Below are 26,438 nucleotides of genomic sequence, written 5' to 3' on the forward strand. Positions count from 1 at the left end.
CTGTAATGTATGTAGGATCACCAGCTGTAATATTTGTAGGATTACCAGCTGTTCTGTTTGTAGGATTACCACCTGTAATGTTATGTAGGATCACCTCCTGTAATGTTATGTAGGATCACCACCTGTAATGTCATGTAGGATCACCTCCTGTAATGTCATGTAGGATCACCACCTGTAATGTCATGTAGGATCACCTCCTATAATGTTATGTAGGATCACCAGCAGTAATACATGTAGGATCACCAGTTGTAATATTTGTAGGATTACTAGCTGTACTGTTTGTAGGATTACCACCTGTAATGTTATGTAGGATCACCAGCTGTAATGTTATGTAGGATTACCACCTGTAATGTTATGTAGGATCACCACCTGTAATGTTATGTGGGATTACCACCTGTAATGTTATGTAGGATCACCACCTGTAATTTTATGTAGGATTACCACCTGTAATGTTATGCAGGATCACTAGCTGTAATGTTTATAGGATCATCACCTGTAATGCTATGTATGATCACCACCTGTAATGTTATGTATGATCACCACCTGTAATGTTATGTAGGATTACCACCTATAATGTTATATAGGATCACCTCCTGTAATGTTATGTAGGAACACTACCTGGTATATAGGACCACTTCTGTGTCTTTAGGACCTTCATAAGTAATTTCATGTAGGACCATTATCAGGCATTATCCATTGTACAGTAAAACTCAGTAATAATGAGGTCACACAGATATTGAATTTTGCTTCCTTATAACTGATATTCTTTATATCAATGTAAGGAACATAGTGAAAAGAAGTCTCTGGGATCTGTAAAAAATTTCTTTTTACTAAGATTTTAATATAAGTGATTCTTATAAGCAATTTGTATAAGTTCTGTATAACCGAGTTTGACTGTATTTAGTAATGTTATTATGTCTCTACAGCACTATGAAGCTTTGAATTTGACTTCCTTATATATTCCGAATCATATAATTGATTTGATTAGACCAAACACAGATAATCTTGAGATTGATTAGACCAAACAAATATAAAGAAAATCTGGAGAAAGACAGCATTTTTTTTTTTCTTCTTCTATTTGTCCAACATCAGATGCAGAAGATCTTAAGAACTTGAATACTGTTCATTATCTCCATATTTCAAGCAAATCATAACTTAAGTAAGTTGACATCATTGATTATTTGTCTGTGAGTTGTGCTGACATTTAGTTGGTGACTAGAAGGATTTAGGACTTCAAAACATTCAGCATATTTTCTGATAAATGCTGCCAGTGTGTTGGCACATTCTCATTCAAAGGGCCTTTAGAACACAAACTGAAATAGAGTGGCATGGTTCTAAGATTATAAACTTCTATTGTTATTTGATCTACAGAGTTATTCAAGCAGGTCCAAAATAATATTTAGGTAATCTGGATTTCATAACATGCATTTAAAACTTGGCAATTTAATTCACACTCAGTGAAATATACTGATAACTTCATTCTTAAGAAGTTTTTAAATCATAAGAAAGATAAAATTCTGAGTTGTACCAACTGTTTTTAAGGCCAGAAGCTTTTAACTCCATTTATGTGTTTTTGAGCTAATCTGTTTGGATCTGAGGGTCACATTATAGAATGTTAAAGTGTTTCGGCTCAGTCAGAGTGGGTGACCTTGAGGGATGTAAATAAACACCAGGTCTTCTGGCCAGATAATGGGTTAAACATCCAAATATTATAGTGCTGTGGAAAACCCCGTTTCCAACTGTAGTGGTTTTGGAATTCTTTTTAGAGAAACATTTCTCTCCATTCTGTAGGAAAAGTCTGGGAAATCTCCAGTCTTATCTAACAAACCAGGTAAACATTCTTTTTCATTCATAAAGTCTGTTTTTAAGATTAAAGAGTCATCTGCATCCTACTGTCATGTTTGTTTATTTTTACAGCTTATCTTTAAAGCTTCCAAAAGAAAGAGTGCAGGAAACTGCAGTTGTGTTTTTGTAGGAATTCGGTGAGGGAATAAGATGATGCACGAGATAGCCGTTCTGATAACATTTCTTCCTTTTCTCTATTTTTCTTTACCTCTGCATTGTCACTGATTTTGGCATCAAGAATTATCTAGGGGGATGTAAATCTGCACAAACAGAAAAGTGGGTGTATATTATAAGCCTGATATCGGGATTCCTAACTGGTGGTTCAATACCAGAATAGCAGCTCAGAGATAAACAGGCCTGCAGATTTATAAAAATAATAGATTTTAGGCCAGTATTTAAGATCACACAAGTTGAAAATCAGAAATTGTTAAAATAAAGAAACAATAGAGAGAAAATGAAAAGTATTTGCCTACTCCTTATTTTTTCATGGTAGGTAGTTTTAATACTTTTAATAGTTATTCAAGAATTGGAAATCTTTAAAAAATTAATGTACTGTTTCAAAAAAAAAAAGGTTAATGAGAGTGTAGTGTGTATATATGCCAATAAATCGGTCATCTCTAATAGTAGACAATTTCACAGGTTTGTCTTGTCATTCATTTTCATATCGTGACATAACAAAAATATGTACAGAGTATTTTGTACAGGCTTACTGAGAGCGGTTGATGGATGGTCCGACTAAATCCTGTGAGTGCTGACTGTGACAGAAATAAGGTTCCATGTAGAAGGGGCACCTGCTAATTTGTACTGTTTTGTTTGTAGAATGCAGTACCAGTAGAGACTGAGGGGGGGACGAAATGAGAGTTAATGTAAAGGACGGATCTAGTGACTTGTATTCCACACAAGGCATTCACACAGCAGTAAGTGGAAAATCTGTTTATATAAATTAAAGAAGTATCTTCTCATGTAAATTTATATTCGTTATGTTGGTAAAATATTATGTATATATAAGGTCTGTACTCAGATGAATTTACCGGTATGTACAAATCAAGGTTTTTTCCTTGAAAAGCAATTACTAAATGAGGAAAAAAACCATAATGCTTATTAAGTTTATATTATTATATGTGAATTATCTGATATAGCTATGGTCTAATCATTAAAAATTGCAAAAACCTACTATCAGAAAGGATTAAATACTTCAATTTTATTCTAGCACTTGAGGAAATTGTTTTAATTTGTCATTTGGTAATTGATAGGTGAAATTACAAACTTTCTCTTTTCTACTGTAGAAATTATTTAGACTATAGAAATTATTCACAAGAATTTTGATTTCTAAAAGTGCAAGACCCTTTCTGCATACTATAAATGTCATGATAACCATTCTAAATATTTCAATGTTATGCACATTCTGTAATCAATAAGAAACTGACAGCGTGTAGACCTCTCCAAAAATATATTTACGTGGTAGTTATGGCAGGACTGATAGGAAAACCATGTCAGCTGTAGAGTGGGCAGATCACTCCTTTATTTATTAGTATTTTTTTTTCTTCAAGTGTCAGAGAAAAGTGAAAACCCTTATGCATATTTTCACTTAAAATTAGAATTTCTTTGCACTTCAAAGTTTGTTGATGTAAAAAGCTTGAAGTGTTAGAACTACAAACCAAAATACCTGTAATTTGTTTAGCTCATTTGAAATGCTTCTTAGAACATCAAGTACTCTATAAATTCTTCAGTTTTGTGACTCAGTGGATTTAGTACTGGTTTTTATAGGATGAAGTAAAATCTAACCTGCTGTGAATGAACTTTATAGTGAAGGTGATGGTCTTCAGTATGAGTTGTACTTTAGTATCATTAGCTACTTATATAAGAAAAACAGCAGTGATGATAGGGGAAAATGCTGAATTAGCATAGTTGATTACTTTATCAATGTTAGGGATATTTAAAAAATTGTTATTGACAAAAATGTCAATAGTTATGTAACAGACCTGCAATGCTCATTAGCAATAACAATTCTGAAAGTTATATGCTGATATGACAATAAAAATAATTGTTTGATTTCCATAGGTATATTGTCATGATCCACATAAACATTGTTTTATGCTATGTTGGTTATCAGTAGACCATGGCTAAAATTAGGAACACTACTTAAAGTGGTAGATAACTTGGTCAGAGTTTATCGTTTATTTTTGGATTTGTCATCAAACAGCTTGTCAGAAATATTCTCCGCTTTAACAGTTTGCTACTTTGACTTTTTTTTCAGTCAAAGACTGGAAATTTGACCATGTCGTCTGTGGACAAGATGAAAAAATTATTAAGTCCTGGCACAAGAAAAAAAGGACTAGGGAATATGAACAAGACGTTTGGCGTGCCGCTTGAGGAACTAATGAGCAGGGCCTCCTCGGGAATGACGGTGCCGTACATAGTCAGCAAAATCTGTGAACACATTCGAGATAAAGGTGTGTAACAACATAGACTAAACAAATATGTAGAACAGACTCAGATATCTAGAGTGCTGCATGCTCTGTAGATCAATATGACGACAATGTATATATATAACATTGTCCTGAAACTCTAGGTTTATGTTTATGGCAGCCAGAAGGAAAAGTACAAGGTCATAAATTTAAGTACAAAGTCATGAACTATCCCAATCTTGTTTACATTAGGGTATACTGTGCTGAAAATTGTAGGCAAAATAAAATTATTACACTTACTATGGTGCAGTAAATGTTTGTAAGAAATTTTGACACTGAAAAAAAAAAACAACATGGATTTCACATTTGTAATAAGATATTTGATGTGTTGAAAAGTTTAAAATTAAGTTTAAAAATACATTTAATGTGTTTCATGAAAAAGAGACCATTGTGACATGTTTCAGTAATGTATATACATATATGAAAAAATTCCTGACAATACGATTTTTTATTCATCTATGCTCTGCAGGATTTGAAGTGGAGGGAATTTTCCGAATTAATGGCAGTACCAGAATTGTGGAGAAGTACCGTACGAGTTTTGACATGCGAGGGGATGCAGACTTTTATGAAGAGGAAGATTTGATGGCAGTGGCAAGCTTACTCAAGTTATTTTTACGAGAAATTCCAGGTTCTTTGATTCCAGAGAATAAGACTCAGAGGTTCATAGCCATTCAAGAAGGTATTTAAAAATTGCACAAGACATTATGGATAAGATTACAATTTACAAAGATAGAACTAGTGAAAAAAAATCACTTTATATCTTTTTTAATATAAAATGTAAAATTTATTTTCTCTTTGAATGTCTAGTGGAGAATAAATTTGCTTTATGTCAAAATGTGTGTTTGTGACAGCTGTCTTAATGCATAAACATGTCCAAAAAAGAGAACTGGACACATTAAATGTGTCCAAAAAAGAGAACTGGACACGTTTCCAGTATATAGTCAGTTTCAGAGACTGCATGTTCAGATGTACATTATAATATTCATATTATCTAGTATTTTTATTGATCATTGCAAGTTGGACAGAGATAAAATGTACTACAATGTATAGCCTTTTCAATTCTCTATTAAGTTTCCACAAGGTCATAATTCCAGAGAATCTCAATTTCTATTCAATCTTGGGGTAGGAAATTACACGAATTTCTTGGATTACTATTGTATATGATATCTTAAATGTAATTTAAGTTGCTTTGTCAAATTTCCTGTGAAAATCTGTGATCGTGCACCAGCTGGCACATAGTGTAAATTAATCCCATAAAAAAAAGAGTATGTCTAAAGTACTTAAATGTAATGCCCTGAATATATTGAAATATTATTTAAATTCAAACATGATAGTTTGTGAATCTTTTTCACCCATGTCTTTCATCACCAACATTTTCAGTGTATGTATATGGGTGTTTGTGTTTGTTTTTTTTTGGGGGGGGGGGGGGGGGGGGGATAACTTTAATTTCAAATTATCGGTGTTGTCAATGAGTAACTGGTTAATCATCGTATGATGCAAGTATCGGTTAGTAAAACTGCTACTCAGTTACTTAGATATATTGAATTTTATAAAGTAAATTAGTAGGAATAATGTATTATTGTTTATAATGTCCCCGTTTCCTTTACCTTTATTTAACGTTAGTACAAGTATCAATCTAGGGTTTTACAAATGCGATCGATTTGTTTTGATTAGTATTTCACAGTTTATCTAATTGATGGCTTTGATTGCCAAGGTGTATACAAGAAGGCTTGATTTAATTTTAATAACCTCACATTAATTTTATAAACCTGTGCTCGTCCGCAGTACTAAATTAAAGAAGATGCCGCCACAAGCATGGAAATATTTAAAAAAAAATGGCTGAATTTAAATCCGTGAAGTGTAAATTTTGTAAAGGTGGAATTAACATACATGTACACGGGTGGGAAAATGCTTAACCACGTCAGACTGAAGTTTAACTGTGAAACCAGTGATATATAAAGCGCAAACCAGCCAACGATTATGGGGTGTTCGAGAAGAAATTTATTTAGAAGATATGATGTATTTGTAATTATAAGTAAAGTTCATATGCAGTGCATTTGTGTTTTGTATATACCGATATACAAATGATGTGTAACGAAATTACATACAATATATATTGCAGTTGAGTACATATATGTCGAACAAGAATGTTTCGATGTCTAAAGAAAAACCGTCCGAGTAACTGGTTACTTGATTGGAAAAGTAAACTTTTAACCAGTTTCTAAAAATCATCTGATTTGACGACACTACAAATTATACATCTTAACTGTCTTTTTGGGGCCCAATTTCCTCATATATCTATAAGTGTCCTGGGAACATCTGGATTGTATAATGAGTTTTCATATAAAGATAGAGAATTTTTGTGTTCTGAAATAATCATTAATGCTAAATGTTTCAGACATATGAATCACCTTTTGGGAAGGAAAAGAAAACCAATCCGCAGATTATATGATATGAAATTAGAGTCTAGATATCCATGGATTGCAGACAAATAAGAAATTTATGAAAATACAACATAATACAAGTTATATAAGGTTACAAAACAGTTAATATAAAATGAGGAATGTATTTCTTTATTTTCACAGAGTATCAAAATGACCCATCTGGTTGTATATCTGCCCTGAAGGCAGAACTCTCGGAGCTAGACGAGGTACGATATAATGTACTACGGTACCTGATCCGTTTCCTGGTGGTCGTGTCACAGTTTGAACGCACCAACAAAATGAGTCCAATGTCTCTAGCTATTGTGTTTGGACCAAACCTGTTCAGGTAATTCTGTTTTATTTAAAGAGAAATGATTTTCAAATTATGAAGAACTAGTGTACGATTCTTAGCATGATGTTTGTTAATTACATGGTACTTTCTAATTATTGTGTATTTTTACTGTGAGGTGTCCTAATGCTAATTCTTACTGTGATGTCTGTTAATTACAGGATACTTTCTAATTATTGTGTATTTTACTGTGAGGTGTCCTAATGCTAATTCTTAGTGTGATGTCTGTTAATTACATGATACTTTCTAATTATTGTGTATTTTTACTGTGAGGTGTCCTACTGGTAATTCTTAATGCGATACCTGTTATAATTACATGTTACCTGTTTTAATTATTGTCTACTTTTTGTAATATTCTGTTGGCTGTCTTACTGGTAATCACAGTAATTAGTGTTTGTCTTTGTATTAATGTCTGTGATAATGGTCTTACTTATTACATCAGATGTGGTCAGGGAATCGTAGGATTGAAAGACCAAGGGAAGATAAATCAGATTGTGTATAAATTCATCACACTGTATGATTCTCTGTTCAGAGAGGAAAATGAAATCTCTCCATATAATGAATGGGTAAGTGGGGAAATGTGTTTGAATAATATTTAACGATATATTTGTCTTGTGTGTGTGTGTATATATATATATATATATATATATATATATATATATATATATATATATATATATATATATATATATATATGTATATATATATATATATATATATATATATATTCTTAATTATTAATATAAGATATAATTTTTATGATATAGATGAATAAGTGATTTAAATATTTTTATTTTAGATTAAACAAAAACAGAAAGGCCCTCCTAGACCTCCCCCTCCCAAGCTCCATGTAGAGGAGTACAAACCAGTCCCTAAACCAAGGAACACAGTAAGTCTGACCCAAAGTCAGTCAAGGTGATTGTGTCAGAGGTGTCAAGGTCACAATAAATGACACCGAATCATCAGCAGTGTATGTGATGCACCATGCAGAATAAAACTGGATACTCTCTCTTTGGTCATGAGCTTTGTTAATATTTTTAGATACACTGTACTTTATATCCATCAATTTCTAATATTACCTTGTTGGTATGTCTGTAGGGAAGAATGGACCCCTATGACAGTTCCCCCTACCAAGAGATGGAGGAATTTGACCACAGCGAGGAATCATCTAGTAACACCCAGGGGCGGAGTCACAGTCCACGTTGTAGTGATGATGAAATTGCAGGCAGGGCCTCACCATTTATGCTTGACAGGTAAAACTAAACAACAAAGAATTAGTTTTCTTTCCTTTGTTTAATTTTTTGACATCTGGTTAAGTAATTGCATTAGTAGAACAATAATTAATATATTAAGTGTTTCTTAAATTGTTTATGCAATTACAGATGAAACCTATTACATTCTGTATAGAGAACAATTGACTTTGCTTTGTTTCTTGTTATGTCGAGCTTTTCTGTGTACACCTGGTTTATGTTTTACAATGTATTGGAGATTTCAGTGCAGTAAGCAGGTGGTTTGTTTTTCTTTCAGTGACGGTGGTTACAGCATCATAGAATCTCCATTACCATCAGCAAGAACGTCAGAGTAAGTCAAAATACCCCCACTGTATACAGGAGCTGCCAAACCCTGACATGATTGGTTTTGCACATGATAAAGAAACTTAAAAACAGAATCTTTTTTAACTCTTCTATTTAATTTAACCAGTCCAACTTTACTTTTTTCCTAGAATTCTTTTGAAGATTGTATTAAAATGTCATAAACATAGGAAGATAAAGATGTATGGTATCTTTTTACAGAGTGGTAGAGAATGTTATAGCCAAGTCTATAAAAGAGCACCTGTTTGGGGATGACATTAGTATGTGTGAAACCTTTGTTGAGGAGGAAGAGAGGTAAGGACAATACTCAGAATCTCTAGAAACCAATAGTGGTTAAAAGTTAAAGTAGATGTTTATTAAATCTGAATTAAACCTTTATCAAAATTACAAAAAAGAGATAATTTCAAAATAAGCACTATAATCACATTTTAAATTGAAATGGAACTGCAGGCTTGTCTAAATAGAATGATTTTGATAGCATTCGCTTTCACAAAAAAAAATTAATGACTTATTTGTAGCAAAGAAAATTTGGCGAACACAATACCAGTGAAAGACCGTATTAAGCAGTTTGAGTGTGGGACAGACCTCGCTGAAACACAGAAATCCTCTAAGTCTGTCAGGCAGTCTCCTACTGGACACGAATCCATGGACAACTCCCTGTCAAAGGTTAGTTCATGTAGATAGGCTATTGATATTTTATTTCTTTTATGTATCAGCTATTTATTTTGTCTGATGAACAGTTAATATTTTAAGTATTTCATCTGGTGAACAGTTAATATTTTATGTATTTCAATTTTATAGGGACAACAGAATGTGAAGATGAATGGATACAAACTTGAAGCAGATATAATCAGGTATGTAGAATTATAAATCTCAGATGAAGATTTAAATTATTCTGTAAGTTTAGGTACATGTACATGTATATGAATTTTTTTGAAAGCTTTTAAACAGTAGTTGAACAAGTGTTAATTGGTACATGTAATTTGATTTTAGTACAAAAGAAAATGACTTCAGTGGTGTACACAGAGAGGATGATTTTGAGAGTGTGAAGAGAGATTCTGGAACATTATCATCGGTAAGTTAAACATTTCTTCACAGTATTCTTATGGAGAAAGTTTTGCTATAGATTTCAATCATTTTTATGCCCTGCCATGAATATGGCCGGGGCATATAGTGTTTGTCATGTCCGTCTTCTGTCCTTCTGTCCTTCCGTCACACTTTGCGTTTAGCTCTGTTCAAAGCTCAGTTTCAAAGAAACTTATCCAAGATATTTTTATCAAAATTCATTTGCTGATAGATATTGATGAGAGCTATGCAACTGCTTCGACATTTTTTGACCTTGACCTTTCTTTTGACCTTGACCTCACTTTTCTTAAATTACTGTTTAGCTCAGTTGTAAAGATACCATTCAAGATAGTGTAATCAAACTTCATATGTTGATACATACTGATGTAAGTTATTCAACTGCATCAACATTTTTTGACCTTGACCTTTCTTTTGACCTTGACCTCACTTTTCTTAAATTACTGTTTAGCTCAGTTTTAAAGATACCATTCAAGATAGTGTAATCAAACTTCATATGTTGATACATACTGATGTAAGTTATTCAACTGCATCAACATTTTTTGACCTTGACCTTTCTTTTGACCTTGACCTCACTTTTCTTTAATTAGTGTTTAGCTCAGTTTTAATGAAACCATTCAAGATATTTTTAACAAACTTCATATGCTGATACATACTGATGAGAGCTATTCAACCGCATCAATATTTTTTACCTTGACCTTTCCTTTGACCTTGACCTCACTTTTCTTAAATAAGTTTTTAGCTCAGTCTTAAAGATACCATTCAAGATAGTGTTATCAAACTTCATATGCTGATACATACTGATGGGAACTATTCAACTGCATCAACATTTTTTGACCTTGAACTTTCATTTGACCTTGACCTCACTTTTCTTAAATTAGTGTCAAACTTTATATGCTGATACATACTGATGAGAGCTATTCAACTGCATCAATATTTTTTGACTTTGACCTTTCCTTTGACCTTGACCTCACTTTTCTTTAATTAGTGTTTAGCTCAGTTTTAAAACCATTCATAATATTTTTATCAAACTTCATATGCTAATACACACTGATGTAACCTTTTCAACTGCATAAACAATTTTTGACCTTGACCTTTCATTTGACTTTGACCTCACTTTTCTTAAATTTGTGTCAAACTTCATATGCTGATACATACTAATGTAAGCTATACAACTGCATCAATATTTTTTCACATTGACCTTTCCTTTGACCTTGACCTCACTTTTCTCAATTTATGTTAAAATGTTGCATTACTAATATACCCTCGGCAGGGCATTCATGTCCTATGGACATATTTCTAGTTTTTAGAAATTTTAATGAATCCCTTGGACAGAACAAAAGACTTGAGCCTATAGGGAAATTTGTGATTGTAATAAAAAAAAAATCTCAATCTTTTGTATTAATGTCCAAAGTGTCATGGTCAGGTTTGTCTGTTATGCCTGTTTAAGAAATGTGTACTTTTAGACAGAATTTAAAGGAAAAATTATTAAGCAGAGTTTCAACTTAGAGCAACCCTGCACAATGGATAAAAATGATGAGAAACTGGCTCACAACATGACTTGGTCTTCCCTTAGACTTGTTTTTAGTGCTGATCACATGTGTAGGAAGAATAGCTTGGTTATTTAGTCTCAAGAAACATCAGCAAGATGATTTTTTTTTACACAGTAACACATAGGATGAATCCCATTGGAACTACATTACTAACTTTTAGCATACCAAGATACTCCATTTCTCAAAATTTTGATATCATAAATTCAAGATAATAATTTGCTCATGGAGACTGCTTGTTCAGTGAGACAAAATTTGTTTTAGTAACTGTCTCAAAAATTTATGAAATGTGGTAGGATATAGCCAGAAAAGTATTGCCTTAAATTGTAAAAATATTTGTGTTTCTTTAAACTTTGAAGTTTAGTGTTCACATCATTTCTTCATAAGTGAGCACTGGATATTATTACATTGTTGGTATTAATACAGAATTTGCTCTCTATCATAGCTCCAGTTCAAGAAGCCTGCTGGTCCTAGAAATCGCCGTTCTCCAAGTAGACTGTCTCGTGGAAACTCTTTAGAAGAGAAAGATGACATCAAGGATGGAAACCACCAGTCCAGAAATGATAATGCTTCTGCAGAATTGGAGACCTCTTCACTTCCTGAAAGCAAACCAAGTCAGAAGGAGCCAGTACCCAAACCCCGTGTTGCCTTCCTAGAACTCACAAATCACACAGAGAACAAAAGTTCACCTGATGCCTCGCCCAACAATGCCAGGAAGCCATTTATTCCACCATTAGATCTGTCAACGCTTCATGAACATGTAGAAAGCTCGGGTCTGTACTTCTGATAAAACTCTATCATAATGATTGCCTACTACCAAGAAATTCCAATCAAGCTACAAGGAATTTGACTGAATCACAAGGAAAGCAAAAGTAATTGTAACTTTGATGTGATGTTTACTTTCAGATCCAATCCCAGCTGACAAGGGACAATCTGTCTCGTACCAGTTAGCTAAGTCCCATATCAACGGGGGAGGTACCTCGGACGTTGTCATCTCTCCTCGGAGTAACAAACTCATCAAAAGGAAATCCAAGTAAGGGAATTAACACTGAAAGGAGAGCATGTGATGCTAGCAAAATAAACAAAACGAGGTTTTCTGCAAGTTATGATAGGTTTAGTGCAAATTTACGTAGAAGCAGTTGCCTTTCAAATTAAGGTAGTTCGATCCTCAGGTTCTGAAAATGAGCTTTTAGGTAATTGAAAATGCTCACAAAATGTCTCTGATTTCATAGAGTAACATGAATTTACCCATGGTATTTCTTTAAAGTTCATCATTATAGTTAATTGTATTATATAGGGAATATTATCAGATCTCACATATATTTTCAGGAAATGCGAATAAAAACTTCAGCTATGCATGTTCTAATTGAAAATTGATCAACAAATATATTTTAGGATAAAAAAAATATAGGTATCCAGGCATTTGGAGAAAATTGCGTCTTTTTTATGCTTATGCAGTATTTTAGTTCTTCTATTTACTTCAATTGTTATAGTGTAAAAAGCTTCCGCTATCATTGCTAGACATCACAAATCATGTGTAATTTCATATCATGCAAATAAGCATTGGTATCTAATGATAGATTAAGGGAAATTCAATTTGTATAAAAAATGAATTTATTTTTGTCTTTTATGGGGTACAAATGTCAACTTTTTACAAGACCGTTTCTAAGACTCCTAAGAACCTAGAATCCTATTGAGATGCATAAAATGAAAATTGTTGCATGAAAAGATCCCAATTTCAAGCTTCACTTTGAGACTTTTTAAATAAAATTATAAGTTTAAGAGTTATCCTTCCTGGCTGAGGATGGGATATCCTTAAGAATTGGTGATATCAGAGTGTTATCAATATATATGCTTACTGTAGGTAATTTTAAAAAGACAAAAAAAATTATTATTATATTATTGGAAAAAAAGAAACTAAAACCATTTTCCTGAAAAATAACAACTGGATGACATATAGGACAATACATGTATATATATTTAATGTTTTACATTTTTAGCTCTACTGGTCAGAGACCAGAAGAGCTTATGCGATAGTAAGGTGTCCGGCGTCCGTCCGTCCGTCTGTCTGTCTGTCTGTCTGTCCGTCTGTCTGTAAACAATTTTTCAAAATGCTACTCCTCCTACAGTTTTGGTCTGATTTCAATATAACTTGGCACACAGGTAGACTACACTAAGATACATACTTTAGTGCATCGCTTTTTGATTTGGATGAGCGGTGTTGCCATGGTTACTAAAAATAGAAATTTCTGTGAAATTCCTTTAAAACCCTACTCCTCATACAGTTTTGGTCTGATTTCAATATAACTTGGCACACAAGTAGACTACACTAAGATACATAATCTAGTGCATCGGTATTTGATTTGGATGAGCGGTGTTGCCATGGTTACTAAAAATAGAAATTTCTGTGAAATTCCTTTAAAATGCTACTCCTCCTACAGTTTTGGTCTGATTTCAATGTGATTTGGCATACAAGTAGCCTCTATTAAGATTCATAATTTAGTGCATCGGTTTTTGATTTGGATGAGCGGTGTTGCCATGGTTACTAAAAATAGAAATTTCTGTGAAATTCCTTTAAAATGCTACTCCTCCTACAGTTTTGGTCTGGTTTCAATATAACTTGGCACACGAGTAGACTACACTAAGATTCATAATTTAGTGAATCGGTTTTTGACTTCTATGAACGATGTTGCCATGGTTACTAAAAATAGAAATTTCTGTGAAATTCCTTCAAAATGAAATTCCTCCTACAGTTTTGGTCTGGTTTCAATATAACTTGGCACACAAGTAGACTACACTATGATACATAATTCAGAGCATCAGTTTTTTTATTTCAATGAAAGATGTTGCCATGGTTACTAAAAATAGAAATTTCTGTGAATTTCTTTTAAAACGCTACTCCTCCTTCAGTTTTTATTTGATTTCAATTTAACTTGGCACACAAGTAGACTATATGAAGATATATAATTCTATTTATTGCTGCATGTTGCAAAGTTTCGAATCCAAGTGCTACTTTTTCTTTGTTACATGTATATGTACAGACCAGTAGAGCTACAGTCTCATCAGAGACTTCTGGTTTATGTAATGTGTATAAAAACCCTATCATTAAATGTTCGTAGCTGTGCTAATTTCTATGTGATAGATACACTGTTCCTGGGCTACCGGTACATTTATCTTAGAACAATAGATTAACAGTGATTGTGAGTTTTATATTAGTGACCTTTATTTCCTTTTCTAGTCAAGATGATCTAGAAGCTCCCCCATCTCCCAGTGCCTATCAGAGCAGCCCCCCGGCCAGGTGATACGGCACTCTAGACTCTCACTCTTAATTTTCTAGATTTCTTGCTTAACATAGGGAAAGGAAAAATAGCACAATTATTTAACCTTAATGAATTTATTATTACTAGTAATTGTCCTACTTGAAAGAACTCAGTGTACTGGAATACAAGGTATATTCTTGAGCTTACTGTTTAACTTGGAATCTAATTACAAGTCATATTTTGAATAGATGTTTTAAATAATAGGAAATTATTTGGAGTTAAATAATGTGTTGTTTCTAATATTAAACCATCAAGGGAAAACTGAGAAAGGATGATACACTATTAAAATGAAAAAAAAATGGACACAGTCATGATGCCAAATAATATGTTAAATACCTCATTCGTTCAAACTGAAAATACCTCATTTGTTCAAACTGATTATCTTTCAAAGGAGAAAATAATTTATTCTAATTTTGTAATGAAATAGTATCATATTGAAAAGAAAGGAAATTTTTATGCACAAAAATACATACACTGTATATAGTGTCATAAATCTGAATGCAATCATAGACATACATATGTACTTTTTAATGAAACTTTGCATATACATGTACTAGCTTGCATTGTATTCCTAGTACAAAGGGTTTTTAATAATAATTTTTGGTTGAATTTTTTTCTCTGTATTTCTAACTTTGCAAATTAGCGAACAGAGTAATTCTTAAGTTACCGTGTTCATGTATCTCACCCAAGCTTTTTCACCAGTTAACATTCATGCACTCTTGGTTTGAATTTCTCGACACTGATAAGTTAACTGCTAGCTCTTTCCATTAATTTGATGCTGTAGTTTCCATTTGAGTAACATTATGTGGTTTCTTTTTCAACTTATCAGAAAACTCTCTTACTGTTTCCTCTTATTTCTTATGCCATCCTTTTTTGATACTTTATATAGAAGTATATATTTCGATCTGGCTAGATTTTGTATTTCATGTATTGAATATGTCATTTCTTTGTGATAAGAGCTGTTGGAAGGACCAGTTTGTGTGAAAATTACAAATATTATTTGTTCCCCCATTTTGAAGTAGAAAACCTTTTGAGTCTCAGCACATGGATGCTACAAAATCATAATTAATTTCTCCTATCAAACATCTGTGACTAAATTTACTGAGCATTTTGTATCTTTTCTGTAAATTTGAAATTAAAATTTTTTTTATTTTGCAGTGTGCCAATGAATACTGATGTAGCCCCGTCTCCACCTGTCAATCAAGATCATTATAAACACAGGTAGGCTCTGCCGTAACATGATGAAGTTAAGATCTGAATTAGGGTTTACAGTATATGTCAATCTCATTAAAATTAGTTCTTTGATCTGCTCCCCATGTTTTTTATATCGTGATGTAACAAAATGGGAAGATGATTAAAGATCTAATTTTTATTAGCTCACCTGAGCCAAAGGCTCAAGTGAGCTTTTCTGATCAAAATTTGTCCGTTGTCTGTCGTCGTCGTTGTCGTTGGCGTCGTCGTTGTTGTAAACTTTTCACATTTTCTTCTTCTTCTCCAGAACCACTAGGCCAATTTCAACCAAACTTGCCACAAAGTATCCTTGGGTGAAGGGGATTCAAGTTTGTTCAAATGAAGGGCCACGCCCTCTTTCAAGGGGAGATAATTAAGAATTAGTGAAAAAATAAATGCATCATTTAAAAATCTTCTTCTCAAGAACCATAGGGCCAGGAAAGATGAAACTCATGTGGAAGCATCTTCAGGTAGTGTACATTCAATTTTGTTCAAATCATGACCCCCGGGGGTAGGGCGGGGCCACAATTGAGGATCAAAGTTTTACATAGAAATATATAGGAAAAACCTTTAAAAATCTTCTTCTCAAGAACAGCAAAGCCATGATGAGTCATATTTATATGGAAGCATCCTCGGGTAGCGTAGATTCAAGTTTGTTCAAACCATGACCCCCGGGGGTAGGGCGGGGCCACAATGGAGGATCAAAGTTTTACATAGAAATATATAAGAAAAATCTTTAAAAATCTCATTCTCAAGAACAGCAAAGTCATGATGAGTCATATTTATATGGAAGCATCCTCGGGTAGCGTAGATTCAAGTTTGTTCAAACCATGACCCCCGGGGGTAGGGCGGGGCCACAATGGAGGATCAAAGTTTTACATAGAAATGTATAGGAAAAATCTTTAAAAATCTTCTTCTCAAGAACAGCAAAGCCACAATGAGTCATATTTATATGGAAGCATCCTCAGGTAGTGTAGATTCTATTTTGTTCAAACCATGACCCCTGGGGGTAGGGCATGGCCACAATGGAGGATCAAAGTTTTACATAGAAATATCTAGGAAAAATCTTTAAAAATCTTCTTCTCGGGAACAACAAAGTCATGATGAGTCATATTTATATGGAAGCATCCTCAGGTAGTGTAGATTCAAGTTTGTTCAAACCATGACCCCCGGGGGTAGGGCGGGGCCACAATGGAGAATCAAAGTTTTACATAGAAATAGATAAGAAAAATCTTTAAAAATCTCATTCTCAAGAACAGCAAAGTCATGATGAGTCATATTTATATGGAAGCATCCTCAGGTAGTGTAGATTCAAGTTTGTTAAAATCATGACCCCCGTGGGTAGGATGGGGCCACAATGGAGGATCAAAGTTTTACATAGAAATATCTAGGAAAAATCTTTAAAAATCTTCTTCTCAAGCACAGCAAAGCCATGATGAGTCATATTTATATGGAAGCATCCTCAGGTAGTGTAGATTCAAGTTTGTTCAAACCATGACCCCCGGGGGTAGGGCGGGGCCACAATGGAGAATCAAAGTTTTACATAGAAATATATAGGAAAAATCTTCTTCTCAGGAACAGCAAAGCCCTGATTGTTCATATTTATATGGAAGCATCCTCAGGTAGGGTAGATTCAAATTTATTCAGATCATGACCCCCGGGGGTAGGATGGGGCCACAATGGAGGATCAAAGTTTTACATAGAAATGTATAGGAAAAATTTTTAAAATCTTCTTCTCAGGAACAGCAAAGCCCTGATTGATCATATTTATGTGGAAGCATCCTCAGGTAGTGTAGATTCTATTTTGTTCAAATCATGACCCCCGTGGGTAGGATGGGGTCACAAAGTCTTAAATAGAAATATATAGCAAAATTTCTTCTTCTGAAGAACTGCAAACCATGATTAGTCATTTTGATATGGAAGCATCCTCAGGTAGTGTAGATAAAATTTTGTTCAAATGATGATCCCCAGGGGTTGGGTGGGGCCCATTGGGGGATCGAAAGTTTTACATAAGAACATATAGAAAAAAATATTTCTTCTCAAGAACAGGAAAGCTATGTTTAGTCATATTGATATGGAAGCATCCTCAGGTAGTGTAGATCATGTAGATTCAAGTTCAAATGATGACCCCTGGGATAGGGAGGAACCACAATGGGGGATCAAATTTTTACAAAGGAATATATGGGAAAAATTTTTAAAAATCTTCTCAAGTAACCCCCCCCCCCCCCCCAACCCCCCCGGGTAATCTTTTCAATACTGAACTGATTTGTGCTTTTGCCTAGCCAATGTGCTCAGGTGAGCGATGTGGCCCATGGGCCTCTTGTTGGATTTGGTGCAAGATAGAAACATTTATCTAGCCAGCTTTATTCAATTTTTTGCAGCTCAGCAAACATGGAAACTGACATCACAACCAGGATAAAGCAGCAAAGCAAGAAACTACACGGTAAGTTCAGAATCCCCAAAAAAGATTACAGGGTTTGTGTACCACACAAAAAATTACTATCCTGTACAAGAAGGTAAATTCTGAAAAATTAAAGAATATGCACATAATATTTTATCATAGATGGAGAATTATTTCAGTAATTATTTAACTGACACTAAAAAAAAAATAATTGAAAGTAAATTAGAATCATTGTCATTTCCAATAGCTCTGAAGAAAAAACTGAAGCACTTTGAGGACAACTTTGAAAAGGAAAATGGTTACAAGGTAAACAAATAGTTAATGTGTCTGTGAAGTTGAGACATTGTCTTTCATAATCTAAATATTTGGTCTGAGATATGTTTACAAAACTACTTTGTAATATTTTTAAGCCCTCACTAGCAGACAAAGCCAGCAAGCCCACCATCAAGAAATGGATGAATGACATCTCAAAAGCAAAGAGAGAGATAAAGAGTAGGTCTTCTTACTTAATGTTTTTAGATTAATTGACATAGTATAGAAATGTTTGTAATATTTTGTACCATATTTAATCTTTTTGCTTAGGATTAAAGGAGGAGGCTGAGATGGGAAACCGCAGTCGCCACGGCAGTGGAGCATCCTCCAGTGGAGAGCGACTAGAGCCACCTGAACTCCCGCCTACAATGGAACAAACACTGAATGTCATCCTGCTGAAACTGGACGATAAACGACGGGATGCTAGACGCCCTGAGGATGTTGATGTAATGAATAGGAAATTTGAAATCCCTTTTGTATCTGATAATAAGGGTGATGGATAAGAATAAAACTGGGGACAAAGGCCTGTAAATTTGTACTTGGTTTGTAAAAATAATTCAGTTAAAAGGTTTGATAGGTTTATCAATGTTTTCTGAATCATTTTTCTTTGGATAAATGAAAAAAACACAAATTATAGAAACTGTCACTTTTACTGCAGTGTGTCATTTTGAAGATCAATAACTGCTGAAAGCATCCCCATTTAACTCTTAAATGATACCTTTGTTTTCCATTTTAAATTTTAGGCTAGTAGATTTTATTTCCCTGTGCAAAAATTTAAGCATTTACAGGCTTGAATGATTTGTGCACCTTAAAGTTTTCTGAAAGATTGATAAAACAAATCATAAAATGGGACTTGATTTGCTTTGCCAGATGATGACCACAGACCAGATTTTAGATGAAAAGTTAGCAGTTCAGAAATCCTTGCTTCATTTTGAAAATCTTCATGGAAGACCAGTAAGTTATAGGAATCTTAAAATTAATATCAAGTTAAAATCGAAAAAAACATCAACAAGTCAAATGAAGGAGTATTTACTATTTCAGATATTTCAAATTAATTGATTTTTAGTACTCTAAAAAATGTATGCCATATTATTATGTTTATGCTACAGTATTATTATTAAATCTGTCATAGAAAACAAGGGAGGAGAAGGATTTGATGAGACCTTTGTATGACCGATACAGGAAAATTAAAAGACTCTTGTCTAAACCTAATTCCGTAAGTATATCAGAGTAATTCACAAAAACTATTTTCCTGTTTGTTGTAATGAAATAAGAATTGCTATATTATATGTTTGTTACTTAGCCAAGAGAGAAGAATGAGTTACAAACAGTGCCAGAGGACGGACCAATAGAATTAGAGGGAGGCTTCCAAAACCCATATGTAAGTCAAAACACAGAGAACAGTCTTTAAATTAACAGATGTACAGTTATTTAAATTATGCATTGATGTATAATCACCATGCACAAATGATTTAACATAACAACTTTATGTTCCTGTATGAAGGTACAACTTATTAATGAACAATAAAGAACATGTGCTCCAAATTTAATATTACAATGGGTATAATTACAGAGACCCTCAGTGCGGATTCCCACGGCTCATTATGATGACCTTGAGGATGGCCTTGGTTCTGGTTTGGGGACAATGGGGACTATGGACTTTGCTGTCACTAGAGACTTTTCTGTCCTCCCTGATTCGATGCGGCCAATATCAAAGGAGGCTACCAGGAAGGAACATTCTCCTAAAGTGAAGAGGAAACTGAGCCTGCCAGAAGAAGAGGAGGAGGGCAATCAGAACCAGGAGACAAATCTTCATGAAATGTCAATGTAAGTCTGGCTTATCTGGCCTACAATTCTGATAAAATTTCAGGTGCGTGAAATTTCCCTTTTGGAAGTGCATGTATATTTGTAGTGTAGATTAGAAGTGATCATGACAAGCCTTCTATGGATATCCGAAAGAATTATAGATAATATGTTTCGTCTTGAGAATATATTAACTTCAGATTTTAGTTATGCTTAAAACTTTCTTCAGACCAGAGCTTCAGGATGAGTTGATGAAGTCTAAGGGAGAGAAGAAAAGAATACGCAGGACCTTAAGGAACTTTGAAGAAGATTTCTTTCAAAAAAATGGAAGGTATGTATGTTTTTACCAAAGTTACTAAAATATATGCACACAAACATTTCATTTGTTCCCTTTTAGTTTACATGTATTCTCATTATTCTGACCTTTAACCTTTACAGGAAGGTACAGCGAGATGATAGAGAACCATTGCAGACAGAGTACACAAGCTACAAGGTACTGATTATCGGGTTATAAACAGAACAGATTCACTAAACCCCTCTTTTGTTGTGTTATTCAGTTCCATTTGAACATAATTTACATGTAGTTAACCTCTTAAAAACATTTGTTCATACTAATAGAAATGTAACCTTTTGTATTTCAGCAAGTGAAAGCCAAATTAAAACTGCTGGAGGCATTGTTATCAAAGCTACAAAACACCGATGAAGTCTGACTGCTTTATCAATGAGTGGCTTGTGTATTTTGTGTCAGTGGATGATCCCAGTGTTCATAGAAACATTGTCAGGGAAAGATGTCAAGTTCATCTCAGAAAACTGTATCTAGTCAAACACTGCAATGACCAAGAAATCATGCGTTATGGTCTGTGAAGATATCTGACAGAAAGAGTGCCGTAGCTTTGAGTTGCTGTATTGTTGCTTTGGTTATGTTATCTAGTTTGCGTAGTTTTAATGTTCAGTCCTTTTTGGAACTGTTTATACAGCTGGGTATACCAATAATAACAGTACTTTTTTCAATATTGCTACAAGGTTTATATGCAGTACCGTCCAAAGTAATATTCACCATTTTAATAGATATCTTTTTTAAAACTTGATAATGTCTTCATAAACATACATGTAGTTTCAGAGTTTCATTCAGTACATGTAACAAATCTATAATTTATTTTCATTTATATAACCTTCTAGTCTATGTATTTTTTTCTATTATGCTTGTCATACAAGGGTAGTATAAAAGTATTTTTGTATAAAATCAGGTTCATGCAAGATGTATACTAGTTTTCAGGACAGGTGAGAAAAAAAAAGAAAATGACATTGAAACTTTATTTAATCCTTATAGTCATTCATGATGATGTCTCTGGTGTCCCAGTTACATGTAGTTATCTATACTCGCAAATCTGTAGCAAATTGAGTAATTAGATGTCTGGCTTTGCAGAGTTGAAGTTAATGATATTTTGAACATATACATAATAGGTTGATAAATACATAATAGGTTGATAAGCCAGTATTACCTATTACTTCAAGGAAATTAACTAATACTTCAAGACAATAATCTAATACTACATGTACATACAAGAAAATTATCTTATACTGTACTTATAGAAAATTGTTGATGTCAGTTGACTTATCACATGTTAAGTCAGATTTTGCACACCTGGCATTCCACCAAATGTCTCTGTTTCATACAGTGTGGTATACCCTCCATGTTTTGTAAATTGTTGGATTAGTGACCTACCAAGGTTACTTTCTTAAGTGATAATACAAATGGCATTGTGAATATGTATGACAGTCATGTATATTGCTTCAGTAGTTGTGTGATTTAAAGAAAGGATCTGGATGAGAGACATCACTAAGCTTACCTATATGAATATTACAGAGAATGGTTCCCTGTGACAGATGATGCCAAATCACTTCAAATGTTAGATATGAAATGAATGTTTTGACACCATAAAGCATGGCAGTGGTTTTAAGTTTTTTGTTGATTTTTTTTTTAAGATGAAGATTATTCAATATTTTTAGTTAGCTTGACAAGTTTACAGTGCTAAGGAAGTGCTATGTATACTCTGTGATTTTCAGAAGTTGCAACATTGTTTATGAAAGAAAGTAAATAAGGGATAATAAAACAGTGTATAGTTTTGTGGGGGGAGGGGGACTTCAGCTTAATTCACTTACTTCTTTAGAATGCTTGTGAGAGAGAGTGAATGTTAAAAATATTCTAGTATGATTCTGTAAGTCACATTTCGTGGGAATCTGTTTTGCGATACAATTGTAATGGATTTATTTGAGTTCTACCTTTCTTGTATTCTCTGTACAAAAATTACTAGAAGTTGGAATTACGCCCCTTTTCCGTTTATGAGACCAAAACTGTATCGCAAAATCAAGTTCTCACAAAGTAAATGATTTACAATTGATATAAGGAAAAAATTGTATAAATTAATTAAGAGGGAACAAAATCCTGTTTTGTCTGTCAAACATCTTGACTAGGATAAATTTCTCATTAGTATCAGTTCACATTCCATTTTGTATGGCATTGCGAGGTCTTTGTATGGCAGTACTTTTGATAGACATTTACCAAGGTTTGATGGCAATGTTACAACTCTGAGTTGCTTGTTGTGAATATTGTACAGATAAACATGTTCTTTTGTTAAGTTGTTATACATATATATTATGACAAAATTAAACTGTTTTAAGTCTCTGATTGAGATTGTTATTTATTTAACAAAATTCTCTTATTACCACCACCACTGAGCAAAATGATGTTGAAGATAAAGTAAGGTATTCTGGGTTATATCACTTGATACCTCTAAATTTCAATAACGTAGAATGCTAGAAAAGCTGAAAAATAGTATGTTTTCATTATCGTAAAAAAGTCGCACACGTTCAAAATGGCATGTGAGATTTCTTTGTGGACTTGAACGTAGCGTTACTAAGCGCCTGTACTCTAGATTCTTCCGAAGAACGTTGGAATGGTCGACGCAGTGTGTCTTTACACAGAGTCACGCCAAACCCAGGCCGATCGGGCAAGTCGATAAAACCGTCCGCTGGTAAGGGTTCGTCTGGAAATAACCCACCAAAATATGGGACTATTTTATCCGCTTTCGGGCTAAGGTTGATAAATTCTGCAAGAGGACAGTTGCGAAAGGCATATTGTAGATGGTAAGAATAAATACTGGATCCATGGGGAACAACCAACACGTCATGGGCTGACGCCATGGCGACGATTCGTCGCGCTTCCGTGATTCCGCCGAGCCACGAGATGTCTGGTTGGAGAATGTCCACACATTTAGAATTAAGAAGAAGTTGATATCCATAGCGACTATATTCATGTTCCGCTGTAGTCAGTAAAACTGTGGAACCACGCAAGGCTTCCCGTACTTCTTTGTAACCTTCATAGCTGTCAGGTGGCAAGAACTCTTCTATCCACTTCAATCCTAAGGGCTCAAGTGCTTTCGCTAGTTTCACGGTGTAAGGTACACTCAGTGCCATATAACAATCCAGCATGAGCGGGAAATCTGGACCTACAATTTCACGCCATTTCTTGAATATTTCCACGTTTTTCTTCAATCCCTGGTCACCATCAGCTGGCCCATAGGCACACGGAATTTTTGCGCCAACAAATCCCAATTGTTTTGCGATATCTGGACGAGCAGTAGTAGAATACACTGGGAGGCGTTGCTTCGTTTTCCCGCCAAGTAATGCATAGACCGGTTCATTTCTCAGCTTTCCCAGCAGATCCCATAGTGCAAGATCGATAGCACTAATGCACTGAATAGGCAAACCCTTGCGTCCGTAGTTGAGGGTGGCCCGGAACATTTGGTCCCACATGAGCTCCACATCTCGAGGATCCTGTCCCTCCACAAACCTGCTGAGGTGTTTCTCCACGATGTAACAGCCAGGGACACCACCAATGGTTACACCGACTCCACATGTTCCATCGTCTGCTTCCACCTCCACAACCAGAGTGCCGAGAGCGTTGATCCCCCAGGATTTCCGAGTGGAGGCATACTGCTCGTACCCAGACATGGGGTTTGCTATAGGGGTGGGGTAGCCATTAATCCAGTGAGTATCTTCCACATCGTGGCAGTCGGCGCCCTGGTCCTCGGGTTTAGATTCTGAGACGTAAGCTCGTACACACTTAATCCTTGGAAATATTTTAGTTTTTCCTTCCATCGTGGCCGTTTCAGTGATCTTGCTTGTACCGTTATGCCAGTTTGGAATGAGAATCCTTTATCTTTCTGACCGTGACAGTACATATTACGGCAAAGATTTCTGTTAGGTCATTATATACAGACGCACGGAAAACCAATACATAGGTAATACAGATAAGCAGTATTCATGTCAACGTTTGCATTTATTGTTCTATCTTGCCTCCAAATGCTTCGAATGTAGACGAAAGTTACAAATGCCCAATACTTGAATACATGTACCGGTATATAGATAAAATGCATCTCGATGCATCTTGGAAACAAGTATTTCTAGTTCCAGTGGGGTTATAAAAAATGATTATTGACCCACGGAATGTGTATGTTGATTATCCAATAGGAAAAGCGGGAAACCAAATCTTGAAACAAGTGAATGTTCACATTGAGACTGATCGTTCAAAGAAATATGTCGGGCTTAAGGGCATATGCTACAAAAACAGTTGAATGCATGGATTGGTATAAATTTTTGGATTTATTTTGAATGATGCATATACATGTATCACATTTCTAAAATATTTAAGAAATTGAAGACTTTGTATATTGTTCAGATTCCTTATTTAGGTTACCTGTGTCACCCCAGGTGACCTTTTGCTATCTGTTTCTTTCCGCCATCGTCCGTCGTGCGTTAACATTTGAACATTTTTAGCTTCTACTCTGGAACCTCTGAACCAATTTCAACCAATTTTGGCATATAGCATCTATGGGTGAAGGGGAACAAAAACTGTTATTTTCATGGTCCCTGCCCCCTGGGACCAAAGGGGTGGGGCTAAAACCATCAAAATTAATGCAATCGTTAAAAATCTTCTTATCTCCTATACATCAAGCAGTCAACTGTTGACATGATTGCAATAAGCATGGAGCCCTCTACCAAATTTGTGAAATTCATGGCTCCAGGGTCAAAAATTCGAGAGCTAGGGTGGGGCTCTATTGATTCTTTAGTGAAAATGCATTTTAATGCTTTGAAAATCTTCTCTACAGATGAGAATGAAGCATACAAACTAAGTGCATGTTTGTGGTGTGCAAGGGCGCCTCTTCCAAAGTAGTGAAATTCTTGGTCCATGGGTTACGTTCTGGAGTTAGGGTGGGGCTCTAAATAGTGAAAATGCATAAATTCTCTGAAATTATTTTCGGCTTTTGAATATTTAGCAGAGAAACTTAAGTGTATGTTTATAATGAGAAGAAGGGCATCTTCCAAAATTGTGAAATCCATGGCCCCTGAGACGGGGTTCTGGAGTGAGAGTGGGGTCTATTATGATCATGTATGGGAATATTTACTCTGCTTTAAGAGAAGTTATTCCCCTTTGTTATTCATTTATGATAATTAATCAATGTCAATAATGTAATTGATAGGTAAATTGACTTAAAGAATTATACAAGATTTTTTTTAAAATATATAATACGAAACTACTTAAATTATAGTTTTTAGTATTTAGGCAGACTTGTAAATAATAGATGATTTAAAAAAAATGAGGCAAAAATATCTTATTGAAGTACATTATGCAATTACGGACTCTTTTGGTGGTGAATATGGTTTGATATTAACCTGAAAAAAAAAATCAATATTGACCGAGGCGAATATTGCATTTTGATAGCACTGGCATATCCAGGGCATTTTGAGCGAGACAAACTAATTTGTTGATATCTGATCATCCCATATCCCTTGTTTTTAATTTTCGGTTGTTTTGTTTTATTATATAATTTATACCATTCCCATGGATGCTTTATACTCAGGTGACCGTGAAGGCCCTTGGACTTTTTTTGGCCACCACCCTTATAAATATATGCAATTTTTCATCATTTGATAGAACACAGAGAAACTTCGAATGAAAAATGAAACTTTATGCGGCTAAACTTATTTATTTTACTTAG

The 26,438-nt window shown here is 34.4% G+C and overlaps 2 protein-coding genes across 3 annotated transcripts in view; one reads left to right on the top strand and one right to left on the bottom strand.

Moving 5' to 3' along the window:
• LOC133204454 (protein FAM13B-like) overlaps positions 1-23,065 on the top strand; it is a 38,245-nt gene extending 15,180 nt beyond the window's left edge. The window contains exons 3-29 of one of the 2 annotated variants that reach the window (XM_061340185.1): positions 2,665-2,762; positions 4,103-4,298; positions 4,783-4,992; positions 6,899-7,082; positions 7,528-7,651; positions 7,885-7,974; positions 8,184-8,338; positions 8,613-8,666; positions 8,879-8,971; positions 9,196-9,343; positions 9,479-9,531; positions 9,671-9,752; positions 11,762-12,083; positions 12,217-12,343; positions 14,549-14,608; positions 15,789-15,851; positions 18,242-18,303; positions 18,509-18,567; positions 18,672-18,753; positions 18,844-19,019; positions 19,444-19,527; positions 19,706-19,789; positions 19,877-19,954; positions 20,147-20,400; positions 20,606-20,707; positions 20,815-20,869; positions 21,018-23,065. In XM_061340185.1, coding sequence (XP_061196169.1) covers positions 2,700-2,762; positions 4,103-4,298; positions 4,783-4,992; positions 6,899-7,082; positions 7,528-7,651; positions 7,885-7,974; positions 8,184-8,338; positions 8,613-8,666; positions 8,879-8,971; positions 9,196-9,343; positions 9,479-9,531; positions 9,671-9,752; positions 11,762-12,083; positions 12,217-12,343; positions 14,549-14,608; positions 15,789-15,851; positions 18,242-18,303; positions 18,509-18,567; positions 18,672-18,753; positions 18,844-19,019; positions 19,444-19,527; positions 19,706-19,789; positions 19,877-19,954; positions 20,147-20,400; positions 20,606-20,707; positions 20,815-20,869; positions 21,018-21,086 — 3,129 coding nt within the window. In that variant the 5' untranslated portion in view covers positions 2,665-2,699 and the 3' untranslated portion in view covers positions 21,087-23,065. The remainder of the gene's footprint in view (positions 1-2,664; positions 2,763-4,102; positions 4,299-4,782; positions 4,993-6,898; positions 7,083-7,527; positions 7,652-7,884; positions 7,975-8,183; positions 8,339-8,612; positions 8,667-8,878; positions 8,972-9,195; positions 9,344-9,478; positions 9,532-9,670; positions 9,753-11,761; positions 12,084-12,216; positions 12,344-14,548; positions 14,609-15,788; positions 15,852-18,241; positions 18,304-18,508; positions 18,568-18,671; positions 18,754-18,843; positions 19,020-19,443; positions 19,528-19,705; positions 19,790-19,876; positions 19,955-20,146; positions 20,401-20,605; positions 20,708-20,814; positions 20,870-21,017) is intronic. The other variant, XM_061340186.1, reaches the window with a different exon arrangement.
• LOC133204456 (L-rhamnonate dehydratase-like) lies at positions 21,677-24,646 on the bottom strand. The gene has a single exon (XM_061340190.1). The coding sequence runs from the start codon at positions 24,535-24,537 to the stop codon at positions 23,248-23,250; it is 1,290 nt and encodes a 429-aa protein (XP_061196174.1). The 5' UTR covers positions 24,538-24,646; the 3' UTR covers positions 21,677-23,247.
• Between the last annotated feature and the right edge of the window lie 1,792 nt (positions 24,647-26,438).

Source organism: Saccostrea echinata, unplaced genomic scaffold, assembly GCF_033153115.1.
Source record: "Saccostrea echinata isolate AGI-Se365-2 ecotype Australia unplaced genomic scaffold, CSIRO_AGI_Sech_v1 ptg000053l, whole genome shotgun sequence".
Taxonomy (NCBI): domain Eukaryota; kingdom Metazoa; phylum Mollusca; class Bivalvia; order Ostreida; family Ostreidae; genus Saccostrea; species Saccostrea echinata.